The sequence below is a fragment of the Orycteropus afer genome, unplaced genomic scaffold (assembly GCF_000298275.1).
Source record: "Orycteropus afer afer isolate SDZICR_OR568_19922 unplaced genomic scaffold, OryAfe1.0 scaffold00099, whole genome shotgun sequence".
NCBI classification, from domain to species: Eukaryota; Metazoa; Chordata; class Mammalia; order Tubulidentata; family Orycteropodidae; genus Orycteropus; species Orycteropus afer.
In genome coordinates this window covers 4,843,980-4,864,337 of record NW_006921686.1, presented here as the reverse complement: position 1 = coordinate 4,864,337, position 20,358 = coordinate 4,843,980, and the positions used below count along the sequence as shown (strand labels likewise).

The 20,358-nt window shown below is 54.6% G+C and overlaps 2 protein-coding genes across 2 annotated transcripts in view; both read left to right on the top strand.

Annotated features, from left to right (window-relative positions):
- Positions 1-8,680: 8,680 nt before the first annotated feature.
- GEMIN7 (gem nuclear organelle associated protein 7) lies at positions 8,681-9,076 on the top strand. The gene has a single exon (XM_007942914.1). The coding sequence runs from the start codon at positions 8,681-8,683 to the stop codon at positions 9,074-9,076; it is 396 nt and encodes a 131-aa protein (XP_007941105.1).
- Positions 9,077-11,452: 2,376 nt separating this feature from the next.
- Positions 11,453-20,358, top strand: part of PPP1R37 (protein phosphatase 1 regulatory subunit 37) — a 46,818-nt gene continuing 37,912 nt past the window's right edge. Inside the window, exon 1 of the mRNA XM_007942913.2 lies at positions 11,453-11,654. Within this exon, the coding sequence (XP_007941104.1) occupies positions 11,453-11,654 (202 nt within the window). The remainder of the gene's footprint in view (positions 11,655-20,358) is intronic.

Here is a 20,358-nt window from a genome sequence, read left to right as displayed (position 1 = left end):
CAGTGAGGAGGAGACTGCAATAGGCCAGTCGAAGGGACGGAGGAGTCCAGTGAGGAGGAGACTGCAATAGGCCAGTCGAAGGGACGGAGGCTGGACCAGTGAGCGGACGGAGTAGAGGCAGGGAGGCGTTGCTCAGCTCTCGGTATGTTTGGGAGATGGAGCCAACGCCCTTTGCTGCCGAGTTGGATGTGGGTGGGAGACGAAGCCAGGAGCCCAGAGTTCTCTCTGTCAGGCCCTGGAATGTTTTTCAACTGCGTGATCCCCAGTTGCCATCAAGCTGATTTCCAGCTCAGGGCAACCCCACACACGTCAGTGTAGAGTTATGTTCCGTAGGGTTTTCAGTAGCTCTTTTTCAGAAATAGACCGCCAGGCCTTTCTTCGGAGCCACGTCTTTGTGGACTCGAATTACCAGCCTTTCATTTACCAGCTGAGCGCCTTAACTGTTTGTGCTACCCGCGGACTCCGCCTGAGGGCCTTGCTTCCTCACTCTCCTAACAGCCCTCAAAGGCCTTTTTTCCGCTTTATTTCATAGAAGAGGACACAGAAGCTATTCAGAATTGCAGGGAGCTCCCGGACGCCCTCCCCTGTGTTAAGTCAGGGAGGGCAGTGACTGGGCTGCCTCCCGGAGCCCACCCTCCCATTTTCTATGCCTGGCTGGTGGTCTACCACCCACCACCGTTCTTGTATGACCCACGAGAGGAGTGGGTTTACGTTTTTAAGTGGTTCCAAAACAAAAATTTTTGTTTTAGAAAAAAGTTCATGGCATGTGAAAATTGGATACAATTTCAGTGTTCTAATAAAGTTTTACTGGAACACAGCCCCACTCATTCATGTGCGCATCACCTATGGCTTCTTGAGTGCTATAGTAGCAGAATCCAGTGGTTGCCACTCAGAGCATATGCCCCATGAAAACCTGAAATACTTACTGTCTGGTGCTTTACAGAAAACAGTGACCAAACCCTGCATCATGTTTGGCTAAAAAACCCAACAAACAAACCAGTTGCTGTTGAACAGAGTCAGAGTCATGGCACAGTTCTGCTAAGAAGTATTCAAGTTGGGCCCTCTGTGGGGACATAGGATCCCTAGGACTTGGCGGCTAGTGACACAGGGACTAGGGAAGGTCTGGGTCGCGAACTGTATGGATAAGAGGAGGTTCAGATTCCTGGTGAGAGAGCGCTCTTTCTAAGTTTGTTAAAAAGAGACATAGAGACATCATAGTTTACTTCTTCCTTTTAAAAGTTAAAATGAAACCATTTGGAATAGCTTATCAAAATTTTATGTATGAAATCCAAAAGGTACAAAAGTAGATTGTTGTTGTTGTGAGTTGCCATCAATTTCACTAAAGTATAGCGACCCCATGAGACAGAGTAGAACTGCTTCCTAGGGTTTTCTAGGCTGTAATCTTTACAGAAGGAGCTCTGGTGGCATAGTGGTTAAGGCAATTCGTCTGCCAACTAAAAGGTCTGCTTCTGTGAAGATTGGCAGTCTCTGACACCCTGTGGGGCAGTTCCACTCTGTCCTCTAGGGGCGCTGTGAGTCAGAATCGACTCCATGGCAGTGGGTGTGGTTTGGGCTTTGCTTCTGTGAAGATTGACAGTCTCCGGCACCCTGTGGTGCAGTTCCACTCTGTCCTCTAGGGGCGCTGTGAGTCAGAATCGACTCAGAGGCAGTGGATGTGCTTTGGGCTTTGCTCCTGTAAAGATTGACAGCCTTGGAAACCCTCTGTGGCAGTTCCACTCTGTCCCAAAGGGTCACTGTGAGTCAGAATCAACTGGATAGCAGTGGCAGTGGGTTTAATCTTTATGGAAGCAGATCACCAGATCTTTCTCCTGTGGAACCACCGGCTGGGTTTGAACTGCTAACCTTTTAGTTAGTAGCTGAGCACTTAACCATTGTGCCACCAGCTTCCTACCCCCTCCCAAAAAAAAGTAGTTAAAAATCTCCCACATTCTGTCTCTCAGCCTCTCAAGTTAGAATTGTGAAGTCAAAAGGATTGTGCCCTTGCAGTTTTCAGACCCTTTGCCCAAGGTTTCCAAGGCTGAAACCTATGGAAAACCACTGCCACATCTTTCTTCCTCTGAGCAGCTGGTGGGTTCAAACCGCCCATCTTTGGCAGCTGGGCACTTAACCACTTTGAGGACTTGCCTGTCCTTTGGGGCTGTCCTCATTGACACCCCCAGCCCCCAGGGACTTGTCAGTATCTTTCTCCCCAGCTTTACCAACACAGTGAGTGTGACGTCAACCCTCTGATCTCTCTGAATCCAAGTGATGATGAACCCACAGCTCTGTAGCCTTGATGTGAATTTCTCTGGTCCTCACAGAGACAGTGAATGTTTTCACATCTTCAGTAGCCATATTTACTCCCCCCCGTCAGCGATCTCATTTGTGGATTGAGTTGTGGCCCCCCAAAATGTGTGTCAACTCGGCTAGGCCATGATTCTCAGTATTATGTAATGTCTTCCAAGTTGTGTTCTGATGTGATTATCCTGTGTTGTAAATCCTCCCCTCCAGGATGTTAATGAAGCAGGATTAAGGGCAGTTATGCTCATGAGGCAGGATACAGTCATCAAGGTTAGGCTGTATTTCGAGTCAATTTCTTTTGAGATGTAAAAGAGATTAAACTAGTGAGCAGAGGGACCGCCTACCACTAAGAAAGAAGAACCAGGAGCCAGAGCCAGAGCCTTTATACCCAGGTCTCTGTGCTGAGAACCACCAAGATCCAGAGGAAGATTGATGCCGAGACACATGGAGATCTTCAAAGAACGTCAGGTCTGTCAATGTTGAAAGGAGACAAGGAACCTCCCTCAAGCTGAAGGAGAGAGACAGCCTTCCCCAAGAGCTGACACCCTGAACTTGGACTGCTAGTCTCCTAACTGTGAGAGAGTAAATTTACGTTTATCAAAGTCTTCCACTTGTGGAATTTCTGTTGTAGCAGCACTTGATCACTGAAGACATCTCACATCAGTGATTCACAACTAGGGGCGATTTTTGCCCCCTCCCCACCCAGGACACGGGACAATGTCTGGAGACTTTTTTCTTTCTAACAGCTTTATTGGGATGTCGTTTTAGTTGTCACAACTAGGGTGGGGGTACTACAGGCATGTAATGAGTAGAAGCCAGGGATGCTGCTACGATCTATAGCAACATAAAGACTAGGACCACAGCAGGGGCCAGTGGTGCAGTGGTCCAGCACTCGGCTGCTAACCTACAGGGTGGCAGTCGGAACCCACAGGCCACTCAGCAGGAGAAAAGGCATGTCCATCTGCTCCTGTAAAGATGACAGCCTTGGAAACCCTCGGGGGGCAATTCTGCTCTGCCTGATGGGGTCACGATGAGTCGGGGCCGACTGTACAGCACCCAGGCGCCCAGCAGCAGCACGCACAGGCCAATGAAGGAATCGCCCCAGCTCCAGATACCAACAGGGTCGGGCCCCGCCTCGCACGAGTCCTTCCTTGCAAGCAGCCCCCAGCTGAGCTGCGGAAACAGGAAGAGCCTACCAAGAACACGGACAATCTCGGTGACCTGCTTTCTATGCCCAGCCCTGGGCTTGCTGGTCCCCAGCACTGCCCAGTCACCTCAGGGACTCCTTGCTGGGCCTGAGAGCGGAGGGGACTAGGCCGCAGGCCGCAGGGCCTCCTTCCTGCCTCCTCCCACCCACACGGCCAGCATCTCTTTACAGACAAGTGGCATCTTAGTAAGTTCTAGGTGTGTGCTCAACACGGTACATTTGTTAGGTTATTTGACCCCCATGGCGACCCTGTGAGTTCAGGCCTCTTGTTGTTGTTGTTATATGTCGTTGAGTCAGACCCGACTCATAGTGACCCCTCCTTGGGTTTCCGAGGCGGTATCACTACAGAAGTAGATTGCCCAACCTTCCCTCTTCCAAGCCAAAAGTCTGATCCGACTCATAGCGACCCCTCCTTGGGTTTCCGAGGCGGTATCACTATGGAAGTAGATTGCCCAACCTTCCTTCCGAGGAGTACCTGGTGGGTTTGAACCGCGAGCCTTCTGGTTAGCCTTAGGCACTACGCCACCAGAGCTCCCACCACCACCTTCCCTCTTATCAGCCCCATTTTACAGATAGAGAAACCAAGGCACGGTGCAGTTAAGTAACTTACCCAGGTCATAGTAACCATATTAACAATAGCAGCACTAGCTTTCATATACAACGTGGTGTGTGTTGGAAGGAGCCCACCCTGCTGGTACAGTGGTTAAATCCTTGGCTGCTGATCCAGAAGGTCAGTGGTTGGAATCCACCAGCCTCTCGCAGGAGAAAGATGTGGCAGTCTGCTTCCATAAAGATTATAGCCCACGAAACCCCGTGGGACGGGTCTACCCTGTCCTATTGCTGAATCGGAATGACTGCATGCAATGGGGTTGGTCTTTTTCTTTTTTTTGGTCTGTGTGGGAGTCCGTGGTGCTGCTCGTGGTTGGTGTTCCGTCGGCTAGCGGAAAGGGGCCGCTCGCGTCCACCCAGAGGCACCTGAGCAGCAAGGGCTGTCACCTGCTGTTCTCACGACGAGTCCGTATCAGCTCACTGGCCACAGGTTTGGTTTCATGGTTTTTTTTGGGTCTCTGTGCCAGGCACTGTTCCAGGAACTGGGGACTTGGCAGCACGAAGAGCAAGGGCCCTGCCCTCACAGAGGCAACCAGCTGGCGGAGGAGACAGCCATAGACAGCAAATATGTGGTGTCATGATGAGTGTTACGAAGAGCAATGAAGCCGAGGGCGGGGGTGGAGAAGGATGAAGGGCAGATCTGTGAGGCAGGGTGGTCAGGAGGGGCAAGGAGACAGAGGGGACAGCTAGTGCAGGGCTCAGAAGGGCCCGTGGCTAAGGGTCAGCGAGGTGGCCAATGGGATGGAGGTGGAGAGCCAGCGTGGTCCTCTTGGGGAACAGACTAGGGGATGTTGGTGAAGGCGGAAGCTGGAAAGCCAGTGAGGAAGTGCTCCAACGGCCCTGGGGGAGTGATGGGAACTGAATCGGGATGTTGGCAGCGGAGGGTGTGGCAAGTGTTGGGTTATGAATACATATTAAAAAAACAAACTCGTTGCCATGGAGTCGATTCCAATTCGTGGCATCCCCTATGTCACAGCATGGAACTACTCTAGGATTTTCTTGGCTGAAATCTTGATGAAAGCAAATTGCCAGGCCTTTCTTCTGCAGTGCCGTTGGATGGGTTTGAGCCACTAACCTTTTGGTTAGTCGTTGAGTGCGAACTGTTTGCATTACGCATGGACTTGTGAATAAATAAGAAGCCGAAACCATCAACCTACTGCCATCAGGTTGGTTGTGACCCTATAAGACAGAGTAAAACTGCCTCGTAGGGTTTCCAAAGCTATAATGACAGCTTCATCTTTCTCCTGCTGCTGAGTTTGAACCACCAGCCTTTCAGTTAGCAGCCGAGCAGTTAACCCTGCACCATCAGGGCTCCTTAGGCCTATGAATCGTGTGTATTTTCCCTCAGTCTTTGTCTTTTGTGGCCTTAGTATTTGAACACATGTTCTATACAGTGTTCTGCAATCTGGGTGTGTCCTTATGGTTGTTGGTTGCCTCCGAGTCGATTCTGACTCACAGCAACCCCCTGACTAGGCTCAGGCCATGCGCTTTTGGCAGGAATACCATGGAAGCAAAGCTTGTCCTCCTCAGTTTGTGATATCAGGAGGCACATGGTGTCAGTTTGCTCCGTTCATGAAGTTCAAGTCGTGTCCACAAAGCTTCTCCACTATAAAGCTACTCTTTGCCCTTGACAATGAATGAATACCTAGTGAGGAGGTACTTTAAGATGATGTAGATGATCTTGTGCCTCACCAAATGCTCACCCGCTAGTTTTAGCATCCCTTTCATACTTAGTACCTGCCATTGTACTGTAAAAGGAGCCCTGATAGTGGAGTGGTTAAGGCATTTGCCTACTAACCAGAAGGTCAGTGGTTTGAACCCAGCTGCTCCGTGGATGAAAGAGGAGGCAGTCTGCTTCTGTAAAGATTTACGGCCTTGGAAACCCAATATGGGTTGCTGTGAGTTGGAACTGATTTGATGGCAGTGAGATTTTTTTTTTTAATTCTGCTGTGCACCTAATCCAAGCTACGGTATTTTCAATTGCTTCATACGCATGTGAAGACTGGACAATGAATAAGGAAGACTGAAGAAGAGTTGAAGCTTTTGAGTTGTGGTGCTGGCAAAGAATACTGAAAGTACTGTGGACTGCCACAAGAACTAACACATCTGTCCTGGAAGGAGTGCAGTCAGAATGCTCCTTGGAAGCAGGAATGGCCAGACTTCATCTCACCTACTTTGCTCATGTTGTCAGAAGGGACCGTTCCCTTGAAAAGGGTATCATGCTGGGTAAAGTGGAGGGTCAGCAAAAAAGGGGAAGGCCCTCGGTGACACGGTGGCTGCAGCGATGGGCTCAGGTACAGCAGGGACTGTGAGGCTGGTGCAGGACCGGGCAGGGTTTCGTTTGGTTGCACACGGGGTCGCTATGAGTCAGAGCTGACTCAGTGGCATCTATCGACACCGCCACCACTGTGTGGAAGAGCTCTTCCTTCTCCCCTTTTATTTCTTCACCTGACTGGACTCGTGGATTTCTTTTATTCTGCAGGTTATAATCTGTGATGATCATTATTTTGTTTTTATTTAGTGGCTCATTAGATGTCACATTGCGAGGTGCCACTGTCCTTTTCCACTCCTTGGTTCCCAGACCCGTGTAGGCCGGCAGTGAGAGAAGCCGTGGTAGGTCGGTACCGTCGGCTGGCTCAGAGTGATCCCACATCCTGCAGGACACTATCCCAGCCTTGCAAGGAGGTGTTTTCCAAATGGTGCCCTAACTGAAGGGCACTCTGGCGGCACAGCGGTTAAGGCATTTGACTGGTAACCAAAAGGTCATTGGTTCGAACCCACCAGCCCTTCCATGGGGAGAAGATAAGGCAATCTGCTCCCATAAAGATTTGACGACGAGGAAACTCTATGGGGCAGTTCTCTGTCCTACAGTGTCGCGATGAGCTAGAATCTATTAGACAGCAGCGGGCGGGCCCTGAGCCTTTGGTTAGCCTTTCCAATAATCTGTATGACGCCAGGTGCTACTGCTTTTTTTTTTTAATTGTGGTTTGGGTGAAAGTTCACAGAGCAAATTCGTTTTCCACCCAACCCTTTACGCCCGTTGTGCTCTGTGACATCGGCTGCAGTCCCCCCAGTGTGACAGCCCTCTCCCCACTTCCTCCCGAGTTTCCTCTTTCCCGTTCACCCTTCTTTCCTGCCCCTTCCTGCCTGCTGAGCTGTGTGTTTGCGCACATGCTGCTGTTCTCGCCTCGCCTGGTTGGTTATTCTGAGGAGTGTGTTCCACGGGTGTGATTATTCACTTGGTAAAGCTGGCTGTTGTTTGGCTGAAGGTGATTCCTAGGCGTCGGTTCAGTTCTAGGTTTGAAAGGTGTTTAAGGGCCATTGTCTCAGTCTTCCACCAGTGTCTGTCAAGCCGGTAAGTCTGGTCATTTCTATGATTCTGAATTTCCTTCTCCATTTCTCTCCTACTTTGTCCAGGACCTTTGGTTGTGATCCCGATCAGAGCGGTTGGTAGTGGTAGCTGGGCACCATCTAGCTCTGGAGACAGCTGCTTCTAAAGGTTGGTAGTTTGGACCCACCCCATGGCACCATGGGTGAGAGACCTGATAATCTATTTCTGTAAAGATTGTGGCCAAGAAAACCCCACGGAGCAGTTCTGCTTATTTGGCCTTTTGCAGAAAAGTGTGTGGGCCCCTGGTATGGATTCTGGCATAAGGGCCAATGGCAAGATCTTGTGGGGCGGGGCTGGCATGAAGTTTCCTGGCACCTCCCACCTGCATGAATGTTCTGGAAGATCTAGGAAGCCCCACGATCCTAATTTTAATGCTCACGTTGCTCTAGATTTGGCCAGTGGGAGCCCTTTCAGACTGGCTCCTGTGTGATTGATTGAGAGTGCACTTGGAAGATAGGACTTGCTGATGGATTGCATGGATGGGCAGGGGAGGCCGGGCTTCTCTCAGCAAGTATAGTTTACCCTGCCCCAAAGGTGCTCACAGGAGCTCTGGTAGTGTAGTGCATAAGGCACTTGACTGTTAACCAGAAGGCTGGTGGTTCAAACCCACTCCTCGGAAGGAAGGTTGGGCAATCTACTCCTGTAGTGATACCGCCTCGGAAACCCAAGGAGGGGTCGTTAGGAGTCAGGTCTGACTCGATGGCACATAACAACAACAAAAAAGGTGCTCATGGGATGGTGTAGTGCCTAAGGCATATTTCTGCTAACCAGAAGACTGGTGGTTCAAACCCACCAGCCACTCCTTGTAAGAAAGGTTGGACAATTTACTTCCATAGTGATACCACCTTGGAAACCTAAGGAGGGGTCACTATGAGTTGGATCCGACTCAACGGTAAGTTTGGTTTTTGGTTTGGAATGGTACTCCCATTCCGGTGTGTATAATACTCTCATCCTGGCCAAGGCCTCTGGGTGGCTGAAGGTGCCAGTTCCTGAGAAGGGAGATGGTGGCAGGGGTGGAGATGGTGTACATTTTAGGAGGGAGGCTCAGGAGTCAGGATTGGACAGTTTCTGTTTGAGGTGCCTGGTAGATATGCCTCTGCACCCCTCCACCTTTCAGTCCTCACACCCCCTCTCTGATGCCTCCCTGCTCTTCTCCCCCAGCAGCCAGGGCAATGCAGACGCCACTGAGCATGCCTGTGCCCGTGCTCCGGCTGCCTCGGGGCCCTGACGGCTACAGCCGGGGCTTTGCCCCCGACGCACGCAGGGCCCTCCTGAAGCCAGAGGCGCCCGAAACCCAGGAGTCCCCCAGACTTGGAGAGTCTCTGGAATGCCAGGAACAGCGGGCCCGAGCCGTCCAGCGGGAGCGCTACCTCCGAAGCCTGCTGGCCATGGGGGGTCGCCAGGTGAGCTTCACGCTGCACGAGGGTGTGCGTGTGACGGCCTGCTTTGGAGCCGCCGACCTGGACGTGGCCAACTTCTACGTGTCGCAGCTGCAGACCCCGATAGGTGTGCAGGCTGAGGCACTGCTCCGATGCAGTGACATCATTGCGTACACTTTCAAGCCCTAAAGACCCTTCTGCGCTCACCTTCTGCCTTAGCCACGGCAGCCCAGCTGTTCCTGAGGTTCCAGGCATGCTGGAGTCTCACCCCCAGGGAACTCGGGGGGGGGGGCCCTGGAAGGTTCTCAGCCCCCTCGGAATTCCGAGCCAAGCTCCCAGCAACTCTGGTTCCTCCGAAGCTCCAGGGCTTAGTCATTCAAATTCTGCAATCCTAGGAGTTCTAGGTCCTGCTGAAAGGAATGCTGTACCTCACGGAACTCTGAACTCCGTTGCGGTTGCGGAAGGCTGGGGGAAGAAAGGGAAGCAGGTTAGGGGGGGCAGTCGTTCACTGAAGGTATTGCAAGTCCAGCCCTCCTGAAGATACTCCCTTCCTACCAAAGAACCAGTTGTCCCAAGAAAATTAGACTCCTGTTTCTTTGTGTGTTTGTGTGTATGTGTGTGTGTGTGTGTGTGCGTGCGCGCGCACGGCCCACAGGGCTCAAGACAGGTGTGTGGGGGTGGTAGGGAGGTGGGACAGGAGCCCTGGTGACACAGTGGTCAGCTGCTAACCCAAAGGTTGGTGGTTTGAATCCACCAGCCGCTGCGGGTGAGGAAGACGTGACAGTCTGCTTCCATGAAGATTTACAGCTTTGGAAACCCTACGGGGCAGTTCTGTTTTGTCCTAGAATTGACTGGACAGCAACGGGTTTGGTTTTGGGGGGATGGAGGCCTCTAGGAGCCAAGTGTCCTGTAGCTGGGCCATGGGGCGTGGGGTGGGGGTGGGAGGAGGAACCCGGATAAAAGTGCAGCAATTGGATGACGGCTCAGAGAGTGGCTGGAGGGGCCTGGATGCCAGGATTGGGAAACGGTCGGAATTTATCTCAATTCTGGGTGCGGGGGAATGTACCCTGAAGTGCCCCTCCCATTGCTCTGCCTCCTGGTGGTCGTAGTATACGTGAAAGATTCACTCCTAGCCTGCGCTTGTGATGGACCCCGTGCCTTGGCACCACTGAGGAAAGGTTGAAGATTAGGGGTTAGGGTGGGCACAGGGACATGAAGCTTCGTTCGCCCTTTCTCCATGTCGCTCTAGCGATGTAGCATGGCAGCTCACATCTCAGTTCATCTACTCGCTTCCCAGGGCCTTGTCACTTGATGAGCCACACGGTTAGCTGCTTCTGGTTCCTTTTGTAGCCCCTTCAAGTTCAGAATGTAAGCAAAGAATCCCATTAAAAGGTAGGTAAGTTTTTGTTAGTCTTACTGGCGAAAGTGCGGCGGCCATTGTTGAATGGAGCGAGTAGATGAGCACAGTTCTGAGCCTTCCATTCACAACGCCACCTCTGCCACCGCTGGCCAAGTGCCGGGCCCAGTTCTCGGGTTCCCCTGGTAACGACGTCCTTCTTTGGTTTTTAGCTCCGCCTTCTCCCGGTCGTAGGACTGGCTCTGGAAGTATGGCGAAAGTGCGGAGACCAATACTAAGCGATTGGATTAAATACGTGAAGGGCGTGGCTTAAACTAGCCCCGGGTCGCTACAAGCACCCGCTACTTTGGTTGGCAGATTCGTCGCTCACGTGGGACATTTCTTCTCACGGTTAAAAAAACACTAAGGATATGCTATCTTTCTGGGTTTGTGCTTGCTTTATCATATAGTATTAATTTATATCTTAAGCAATGCTATCCAAGTACAGAGAAATACCGATGAAACTGCAGTCTGCAAGTGGTAGGCTAGAGACTAGCAAGGGGGCTTGGGCTTCATCTCAAGGCAGCGGATCCCCCCTCGTCCGCATCCATCACCAATATTTATATTCAACAGAACTCCTGTTGCCTTTCAACTTCTCCATCCTTTTGCCTCTATCTTTATCAGTTAGCCTAACCCCGCCAAACAGATGTTTTTATTTCTATCAACTCCATTCCCTTGTCAGCCACCTGGGCTCGTGACAAATGAGTGCGAGTACGAACATTAGGCGGGGGGTTGGGGGTGGGGTTCAGGTTCGCGCTTGCGCGCTGCTCTGGGAGACGGCGTCCGTCTCGCCCCGCCTCTCACATTCTGCAGTTCTTGCTCTGCAGATTCACTGCTCACGCTTTTTTTCTCCGTGTCTTTCTGCTCTTTGTTTTTCCCTCCACGTCATCTGAGAACCAATTCTACCTGAAAGTAGCTTAAATTGATTTTCTGCTTCTCTTAGTAGACAACAAGCTCACCGGGCTTTAGCGAAAGTGCGGCTGCGGACGAGCAGGGGCGCTTGGGCTCCCGGCGGCGACGACTACGACGACGAGGAGAGTGGACGGAGGCGGCGCCTGAAGCAGCGGCGGAGCCCATGCCCCGGGACGGCGGGCGGACCCGGAGAGACAAGCCCGGGGCCCGGGGCATGTCCCCGGGGCCCCCGTGAGGAGGCGGCGGCGGCGGCGGAGATGGAACTCCCGCCGCAGGAGGTGCCGCCCGGGCCGGGCGCGGACGGCGACGCCGAGGCGGCCCCTGCCGAGGCTCGGCCCCCCAGTCCCGCATCGCCCCCAGCCGACGGTCGCCTCAAGGCTGCAGCCAAGCGCGTCACGTTCCCTTCCGACGAGGATATCGTGTCCGGCGCGGTGGAGCCCAAAGATCCCTGGAGACACGGTAGCAACGGCGGGGGCGGGCTCGTGGGGGACCTGGGTGTCGCGAAGGGTCAGTGCAGCGCTCGGCAAGGAGGTGGCGCTCATTAAGTTACACCTGATGATGACTACGGGAGACAGTTTGGAGCTGGACGTGGGTAGAAGAGTGGTTATAGGATTGGGAAGGTGAAAAGTAGTTGTCTTATGTCCTTTAAGTATATAGTTCCCCGGGAGGACAAGAGAGAGCGCTCACGGAGAAAGACTCGCTGTGAAAGGGCAGTGGAAATAGTTTGATAGGCCCGTGGGGATGGAACGAAGGTATATTGCTCGTCCGCAAGCTCTGGGTGCTGGTGTTGCTCGTTTTCTTGGTTGAAGGGAGAGAGGGGCATACACTGGACTGTGACTGTACAAAAATTGGTAGATCCTGGGGCTGGGAAAACAGGGTTCACTCCCAGAAAAGGAGCCAAGTGGGTCGGAGAGTTGGTGGGCAATGTGAGGGTGGGGTGAGATCCTCAGAGGCGGCTTTGGATCTCAGGAAATTCACTGGGTGCTCCCTCTTCCCCCACACACAAAAAAGGGGAAGCAGAAAGTGGTTGGTTATTCAGGATCCTGGCTATAGAAGGGGCTTCCTTTTTTTTTCCTGGAAAGAGTTGGAGAATGTTGTCAGGTCACAAGGGGAGTCCCTGGGTGGTACCAGGGTTAAGTGCCCAGCTGCTAGACTAAAGGTTGCAGGTTTAAATGTAACCAGAAGCGCCTCCAAAGACAGGGCTGGAGACGTGCTTCTGAAAGGTCACAGTGCGGGGCAGTTCTGCTCTGCATGCCTGGGGTTGCCGTGACTTGGAATCCACTGGGCAGAAACAAAGGATCGGGCAGGAATTGGACTTGCTGTAGAAAGGAGCTCTGGTGGCGTAGTGGATAAGGCATTTGGCTGCTAACCAGAAGGTCAGTGGTTCAAACCCACCAGCTGCTCCTCGGAAGGAAGATGGGGCAGTCTACTTCCGGAAAGCCTTGGAAACCCAATGGGAGTCGCTAGGAGTCGAAATTGACTCGATGGCAGTGAGTTCGGTTTTGGTTTTTGGTCCGTAGAAGGTGGGAGCATTAAGGAAGTTTGGTGGCTGGAGATACTGGGAGACGGGGTGAGTCTATTTGGTGGTTTGAGATGTTGGGAGACGGGTTTGAGATGTTGGCACTGAAAGGGCAGCTGGAGGAGTGTGTTGCACACTGGAGCAGGGGAAGCAGGAAGTTGCAGGTCTGTGGGCCCTTGGGAGGTGGATGGCAGTGTGAGTCTGTTCTCCGGAGGCCTCTTGGGCTAGAGCCCAGGCAGAGTGCGATCAGGCGGTTATGGCCTTTTAGAAGTTGGTCTGCTAGCCTTTCAGGGAAAGGAGCAGTAACAGTTTCCAGTCTGTGGGCAACGGGGGAGTGGGTGGCTGAGATCCTGGGGGTGGCTGTGAGGATGGGTAACATGGTAACTAACTGGAAGCTGAACACACAGGGAGTAGCTGTGAATGCCAGCTTGACTGGTTATTGTTACAGAGAGCTGAGGAGTTTAAGACTCTTGCCATTGGGAGCCAGCCAGGTTCTTGGGCTCTAGGCCCTTGGGGTAGGAGGTCAGTTTGGGGATGGAGGCCTTGGGAGGTTGAGATCAAAGAAGGGAAGAGTCAGACGGGCTCTGGCGGTAGCATGGTTTCCAGTCTGGGGCATTCGGAGCAGGAAGGGGGAGCGGCCTGGTCAGGAGCGGAGGCTCTAGGTCACATCCTGGTTCCAGCGCTCAGCCACTTTGTGACCTTGGGCTGGTCATTTACTCCCTGAGCCTCAGTTTTCTCATCTGTCAAGTGAGTGACGATACCCATGCTCCAGAGCTGATGAAAGAACCAGAAGCGTAGGACATGATTGGCCGGAGTGAGCCCGTGTGAAGTCGTAGTTGCTGTTATTATTATTAAGGCGTTGTTGGTCCTTTTGGGGGCCAGTATGGAGGAGCTGAAGATCTCTGGTGATGTAGTGGTTAAGGCATTTGGCTGCTAACTAAAAGGTTGGTGGTTTGAACCCACCAGCCACTCTGCAGCAGAAAGATGAAGCAGTCAGCTTCCTAAAGATCTACTGCCTTGGAAACCTAGTGGGGGTCGCTGTGAGTCAGAATTGACTCGAAGGCAGTGCCTATGGTTCGAGAGGACTTGGCTCTGGGGTTGGGGCCTGGATGATGCTATTGGTTGTTTCCACAAGAGGCCCAGCGGTGGTAGTCAGTTGTGGGGAGGGAAGGAGATGGAGAGGTTTGACCCAGGGGTAAGTAAAAAGATGGTCAGCTGAAGGAGCTGGAAAAACTGCCTTAGCTGGGCTGAGGAAAAGAGAGGGTCTGCCCAGAGACCAAAGAGTTTGTGATTTGAAGGTTGTGGGTAGCTCCCTGGGAAAGGGAAAGAGAGGATGGGCAGCGTGGGGGCCCGAGGGTCGGGCGGCGGGGGGAGCGGCGGCTGGATAGTTTGGCACAGGTTGGGAAGGGAAGTTTCTGGTCTGTGGGTTCCCAGGGGAGGACCAGCTGTTTGTAACCGGCTGTTTGGCTTTGAGGAATCCTCTTTCCTCTCTGAGCCTCCAGGTTTCTTTCTCGGCAGATGGAGGTGTTCGTTTCTGCCGGAGGGTGTTGTAAGAGTTAAGATAGCCCCTGTCAGGCCTTGCCACCTAGTAGGACCTCAGTAAGCAGCTGCTGTTACTCACGTGGCGGCCCTGAGGTGCGGACAGTTAACGTGCTTGACTGCCGACGGAAAGGTGGGACGTTCGAGTCCTCACAGAGGTGCCTCGGAGGAAAGTCCTGGTGACCTGCTTCCGGAACTCAGCCCTCACAGCCCCGTGGGGCGCGGGTTTTACTCTGATGCGCTTGGGGTCACGGAGCATCAGAACCGACCTTAGGGTAGCTTTTCTTTTTTAAATATTCTACCATACTTTACCACTCCCCAGGGGCTGAAGTATTGGACAGCCTTGGGGAGGCGGTGAAGGCTTTTCAGAGGAGGGAAGAATGTCAAGATAGAGGGTCAGTCGGTTGGAGCCTGCCTGGGAGTGGAAAGGAGGGCTGCTGATTGGTCTGCCCTGATTAAGGGTGGGCCTGGTGATAGCTCGCAGGCTGGGGTGTATCTCATTCCTGAGGGTTCAGAAAGGGGCACCAAGGACAGGTGATGAGGACTCCCACTCCAGAGATGGTGATCTGTGGTGGAGAGGTGATGGCATGGAGCGGTCAGTCGGTCACGTTCTGGGCCGGAAGAATTGGTCTGTCTGGGCTGAGGAGGGGCGTTGAGCTGGCCAGGCAGTGGGGGAGTTGCGTGGTCTTGGGCCTGGGTCGTGGAGGGGTCATTGGTGAAGTCAAGTTTGGGCGATGGATTCGCAGACAAATTGAAGGGCCTGTCAATGCCAAGGAGCAGCGGGGTGGTCTTTATGCCTGGGGAGGGCAGTGGGCTGTTGACAAGCCTTTGAGCTGAGGGTGGCCGAAGATTTGCCAGCTGTCGAGAAACCATGGTATAGAAAGGTAGTCTGGGAGCCACTGGTTGGGAGGGTGAAGGGTCTTAGGCTGGGCAGGGAGGAGTTGGCCGGTCTTGGCCCAGGGGTGGGAGACTGGTGGAAGTTGGGCTGTACGGCTCTAGGAAAGCATGAGGTGTGTGTGGTGTGGGGGGTGTCATCTGAGTGGGAAGAGTGACAGAAGAGGTGCTGTAGTGACGTGACCCCAGAGGCCACGGGGTGATAGAGGAGTTGGTGAGTCTGCATTGGGAGAGAGGCAATTCTGATGGAAAAGTGCCTGGGCCAGGAGGTAAGGAGAGCCGCAGGGCTGGGAGAAGGCAGCGCTCGAGAAGAGGGGGGCCCAGCCCAGGGTTCCCGCTTGGCTGAGCCTTGCCCTGACTGAGGGGCCGCTCTGCTGTGGAGGAGAAGGGCGGGGTGGCCTCTAGGGGTGTTGGCCTGAGTGAGCAAGCCTCCATCAGGCCCGCCTGGGGTTGGGGGATTCCTGGCGGTGAGAGCTAGAGGAAGAGATGGTGAGGGTCCACTTGGCGCCTCAGCGGGGCTTCTCCCGATTTCCATCTCACAGAGGGTTCATGTGACCCCCAGCACCAGGGCCTCCTTGCTTTTCCTCGTTGCACGAATGGCTGGCTCGTTGATGTTTGCATTCCTGTCAGTGGTCTTTCCCCCACTGGAATGGAAGGACAGACTGAGCTGGCCTATTCCCACTGTTTTCCCAGCCCCCTTGAAGGGCATGCAGCGATCGGGCCTGAGTGGGCGCCTGTGGGCACGGGTGCGGGCGTTTGGAAAGGGCTGAGGCCAAGGCAGGCCCGTGTGACGAGGGTGAGGTGCCCAGCAGCTGGGAGGTGGGTGCCTGGCTTCCAGGCCTGCCTAGCCACCGTGGGCTGGGTGGCCTCGGCACGGCCCTTGCTTTTGCCAGACCTTGTTGGTTCCTGTCTGAAAAGTAGAGATCATGTGCCCTGCCCTGCTGGCCACCCAGGTTGTCTGAGAGATTGGACAGCTGGGTGGGGGCAGGGGCCTGCCGAGCAGATGTGTGTGGATGGGGAAGTAAAGCCCGAGAGAGGCGGTGGAAATGGTGAGAGTGGTGCTCTCCCGGGGGTAAGGGGAGGGTGGGTGCCAGGGGAAGAGGGCTGGCTGGCTGCTCCAGGCCTGTCCCTCAAGGGCAGGCCTCAAGTCCTCGCTCCTCTGAGGGCTCAGGCCCTACTTGTCCCGGATCCCTGCCCCGGCCAAAGTGCAGGCATAGCCGAGCAGACCTGCTGGTGGGAAGGATGTGGCGTGGGGTTTGCAGGGTGCCCTGAGAGCAGCGTGTGATTGGGAGCACGTGACACTTGGCACCGTCTGGGAACCACCCCCCCATCCAGCTGATGACTCATTCCCACGCCCTGACCTCCAGCCGGGAGTCAGTCCTGAAATGGGGGGCGGGGTTGCCCACCAGGAAACTCTGTGGAGGGGACCCACATGGACAGCTGTCTGGCAGCCTAAGCTTGAGGGGGTGGGGAGGGTGGGGAGGGATGGAAAGAGCAGAGGGAGGGACAGTGGAGTGGTGTTTTGATATGGGTCCTTAAGGGGGAGGAAATGGCATATTGTTTATTGTCCCTGAAACCTGGGCTGCAAATGGAGTTCTTAGAACTGGTTTAACAGGTAGAAGTGTGCCTGTGAGGATAGAAAAGAGACTCTAGATTGAGAGAACCAACTGCCTTAGCGCATATGTTTTAATGTATGTGGTGATGTCGCTGGGGGTGGGGGATGGCAGTCAGAGTCAGGGACACTGGGAGCCAGCTGCTTCTGCTCAGGTATCCACCCAGGTCCCACCTCACCTCCTGCGTCCGAGTTTCCGCCCTGAGCAGAGCGTGACTTGGAGTTACTGTCCTCTCGGCCTCGGTTTTTCTGTCTGTGAGAAGCAGGTGATGATAGTACTTAACGCGTGGGGCTGTCATGAGGGTGAAGTGAGCTAATCCGGGGCCATCGTGGTGAATGCTTGGCACGCGCCCCTCGTTGGTGCTGCTCTCGCCAGCTCTCGGCCCCCACCTACAGCCCCTTCTCTGCGCTGCCCATTCCTGCCTGTTGTGGGTCTGCACTCACCTTTCCCGCCCACATCTCCCTCCGAGGCCCATCCATCCCTGACCAGATGTGGGGACGGGCTAGGACTCATCTCTGACAAGCTGGGTGACCGTGGGCAAGTTGCCCAACCTCTCTGAGACCAAATGAGATTGGCACCTCTTGGCCACCAGCCTGAGAGGCCGCCCGGCTCTGCAGTAAGGCTACCAAGATCCCACACTCAACATTTTTGCCCCGGTCTCTGTCTACCAGCCGACAGCTTTGGACAAGTTGTAGCTCCTCCCTGAGCCCAGGCTCATGTGTAGAATGGGCTCCCCACCGCAACCCTCTGCCCTGCTGGGAGGTGCCCAGGCTGTTCTCGGTATCCTCGAGTGGGGGCCGCTTGGGTCCAGCCGGGCCCTGAACACACCAGCTGCTGGGCTCGCCAGTGCGTCCAGACTCCGACAGCCCTGTGTCTGCACAGTCCTGTGGCGGCCCTCACGCTGCCCACTGCCAGCTCCGCATTTGTGTTGGTATCGTATTTCCCCCTTCAAAGGCAAAGACGGTGTGTGGCTCCTTTGTGACCCGGCCTAGGGGTGGAGCGCTCAGGCGCTGGGACAGATGTCAGGAGGAGTGAGTTTTTACTTCAGATCTGCACACCGTGTTGTGTTTGGGAGGAGCTGTGTTTTTTCTTTGAAGCTCCCCCGACACCCCCAGGCAGGCTCTGGCATCTGTCCAGAAGCCCCCAGGAAGAGTACACAATGCTGGTACTCAGTAGGGCTCAGGAACTAGTCACGGGATGAATCAGGAGAAGTGCACGCAGGTGTATGTGTTTCTGGGGGTGTGGAGTAGGGCTCTCGTGACCATTTCGTGGGGCTTCAGTGTTAAGAACTGCAGAGCCGAATTTGTGCCCTGGGCTGGCCTGGCTGTAGCCGAACCTCACTGTAGGGAGCCCACAAAGGAATTCAAGTTCCCAGGCCCCCACCCAGACCGTTTGGGTGTGGGGGCTAAGAATCTGCAATTTACAAATGCTCCCAGGCCCAACCTCCCACCAGCTTTGGCTTCCTTCTCGTCAGCCCGCATTCAGCACTCAGGCCTGAGACCGCGTTCTAGACCTCCATTCAAGGTGGCTGGGGTGGACCTCAAAGACTGGTGTGGGAGCAGACTGATGGGTGAGCGCTGGCGTGTCCGACATCCAGGAGCTGCAGAGATTGAGGTTGGGCAGGCGGCGTGCTGGGCTAGAGCCTCTGCGCCCGGGGGTGAAGCCCCGTTCTCTGGTGGCCTCATCGTCACCTGGCATGGCCTCCCAGGGCCCAGGCTCCGGGCCAGGTGCTTTACAGCATCCTCTCATTTCAAGCTCACAGCCAACCCGCAGGTAGGTGCTGTCATTCCATTTTGTAGATGAGGAAATGGCACAGAGGGGACATGATGTACCCGAGGTCACACATGGCATACCAGGGCCTGCACCTGTGACCTGTGCGTACAATTACGCGGGCTTAGACAGGTGGCCGGCTGCATCGAGTTGTGCAGGCCATCCTGCCTTTGTCTGTATCCGTCCTCTAGGGAATGGGGAGGGCAGTTCTACCTTTACAGGGTTGTAAGGGACAAGCAGACTGAGTAAAGGGCCAACTTGATGACACTCAGGAGGTGGCGGGAATTCGGCCCTTAGACAGGTTCCCCTGCACTGGCATGGTGTCTGAAATGGGGCAGGTGCTCGCAGTGCAGTCCTGAAGAAGTGAATGGGTGTCCTGTGGTGTTCATTCAATGTGGCATGATGCCACTTAGCCTCGGGCCCCAGGACAGCCAGGTGTTATGGACACCAGGGGAGAAGCCAGGCCCCATCTCTGCCTCTGTGGAGGTCATGGTGGAGTGTGGGAGACACGCAGTGAACAGTTGTAATCCAACCAGGGCGCCGAGGACGCTGAGTAGGGAGCGTGCCCGGGCCCTTCTGACACACAGGCAGGGCAGAGGCGCCTCTGGACAACACAGGGATGTCTGAGGCTAAAGGATTGCTGGGAGTTAGGTAGGTGAGGGCTGGGGGGAGAGCAGCCAGGCTTCTGGGAGGGAGTTAGGAGTCAGGGGTAGAGGGGAGGCTGGAGAAGGCCGGGAGACCAGCTGGTTGGCTGTGAGGAGCCAAGGAGGGTTGTAAAAAGGGGTGTGGTTTGTGTTTTTACTGTCTGGTGGGGGCACCTTGAAGGGAGGTGAGCAGAGAGTGAGAGACTGAAGGAGGCTGAGGTGGTGATCAAGGTGGTGATGTGGGCCCAGAGTTGCTGATAGCTGACATTTGACTTGATGGATTTATTCTGTGAATTTTTTCTGAACTACCCCCTCCCCCAGATCTTACCATTGCAAGCTTTTTCAGTAACACTTCTGAGGTGACTGTTCCCAGTCCATTGTCTTGTTTGATCTCAGAGCTCTTCCTTCTGCCCCTCCAGCCAGTCTGACTTGGCCCTGCCCAGGACATCCTGCCACTGGGTAGAGTGGGTGGGCCACCAGGGTGTTGGGTGGTGGGAAGTGGGTGGGCTAACTGCAGAGCCAGACCCAAGGCCTGTCCACCCCAAGTGCCTGAGGGTGCCGCTGGGCTCCAGAGGCCACTGCTCAGCTGCAGGCACCCCAACACCATGCACCCTGGGCCCCGGATACTGCTCCTGGCAGGTCTGCCCCTGATGCCTTGGAAGCTGGAGGTGCCTGCCACGGAACTTCGCCAGAATCAATTGGGGGCAGTCCCCTCTGTGACAGCCAGAGTAATTCTTAGTCCCCGTTATCCTTTGGTTATGTTCCCCTCACCAGAAAGGAAGGCCCAGGTTTGGGCTCCCTCTGGTCCCCGGAAGCCTTCATGGTGCCAGGCCCTCTGTGGGCTCTCCTGTTGGATGTGTTGGTGGTGAGGGAGGTACACAGTAGGCAGTTGAGTGAGTTCTCACTGCTGGCTTCCAGCCCAGCAATTGTCTCCAGGTGGGGGTGGAGCTTGGGAGGGTCTGCATGTGGCTTGCCTGCCACCTGGCTCCCTCTCAGCAGGAGCCTGGCTGTTCCCATTGGGAATGTCCTCTGGGGTGGGTGGGCGGCCCCTCTTGAAGGCTGCCGCTTGGGACCCATTGGGAGCAGACTCGTGTGGCACCTTCACACCCACCTTCGCGCACCAGCTGCCGTCAGAACTGCTCACGTTCTGTGCCGCGGGGCGGGGGAGGGGCTTTTGCAGAGGA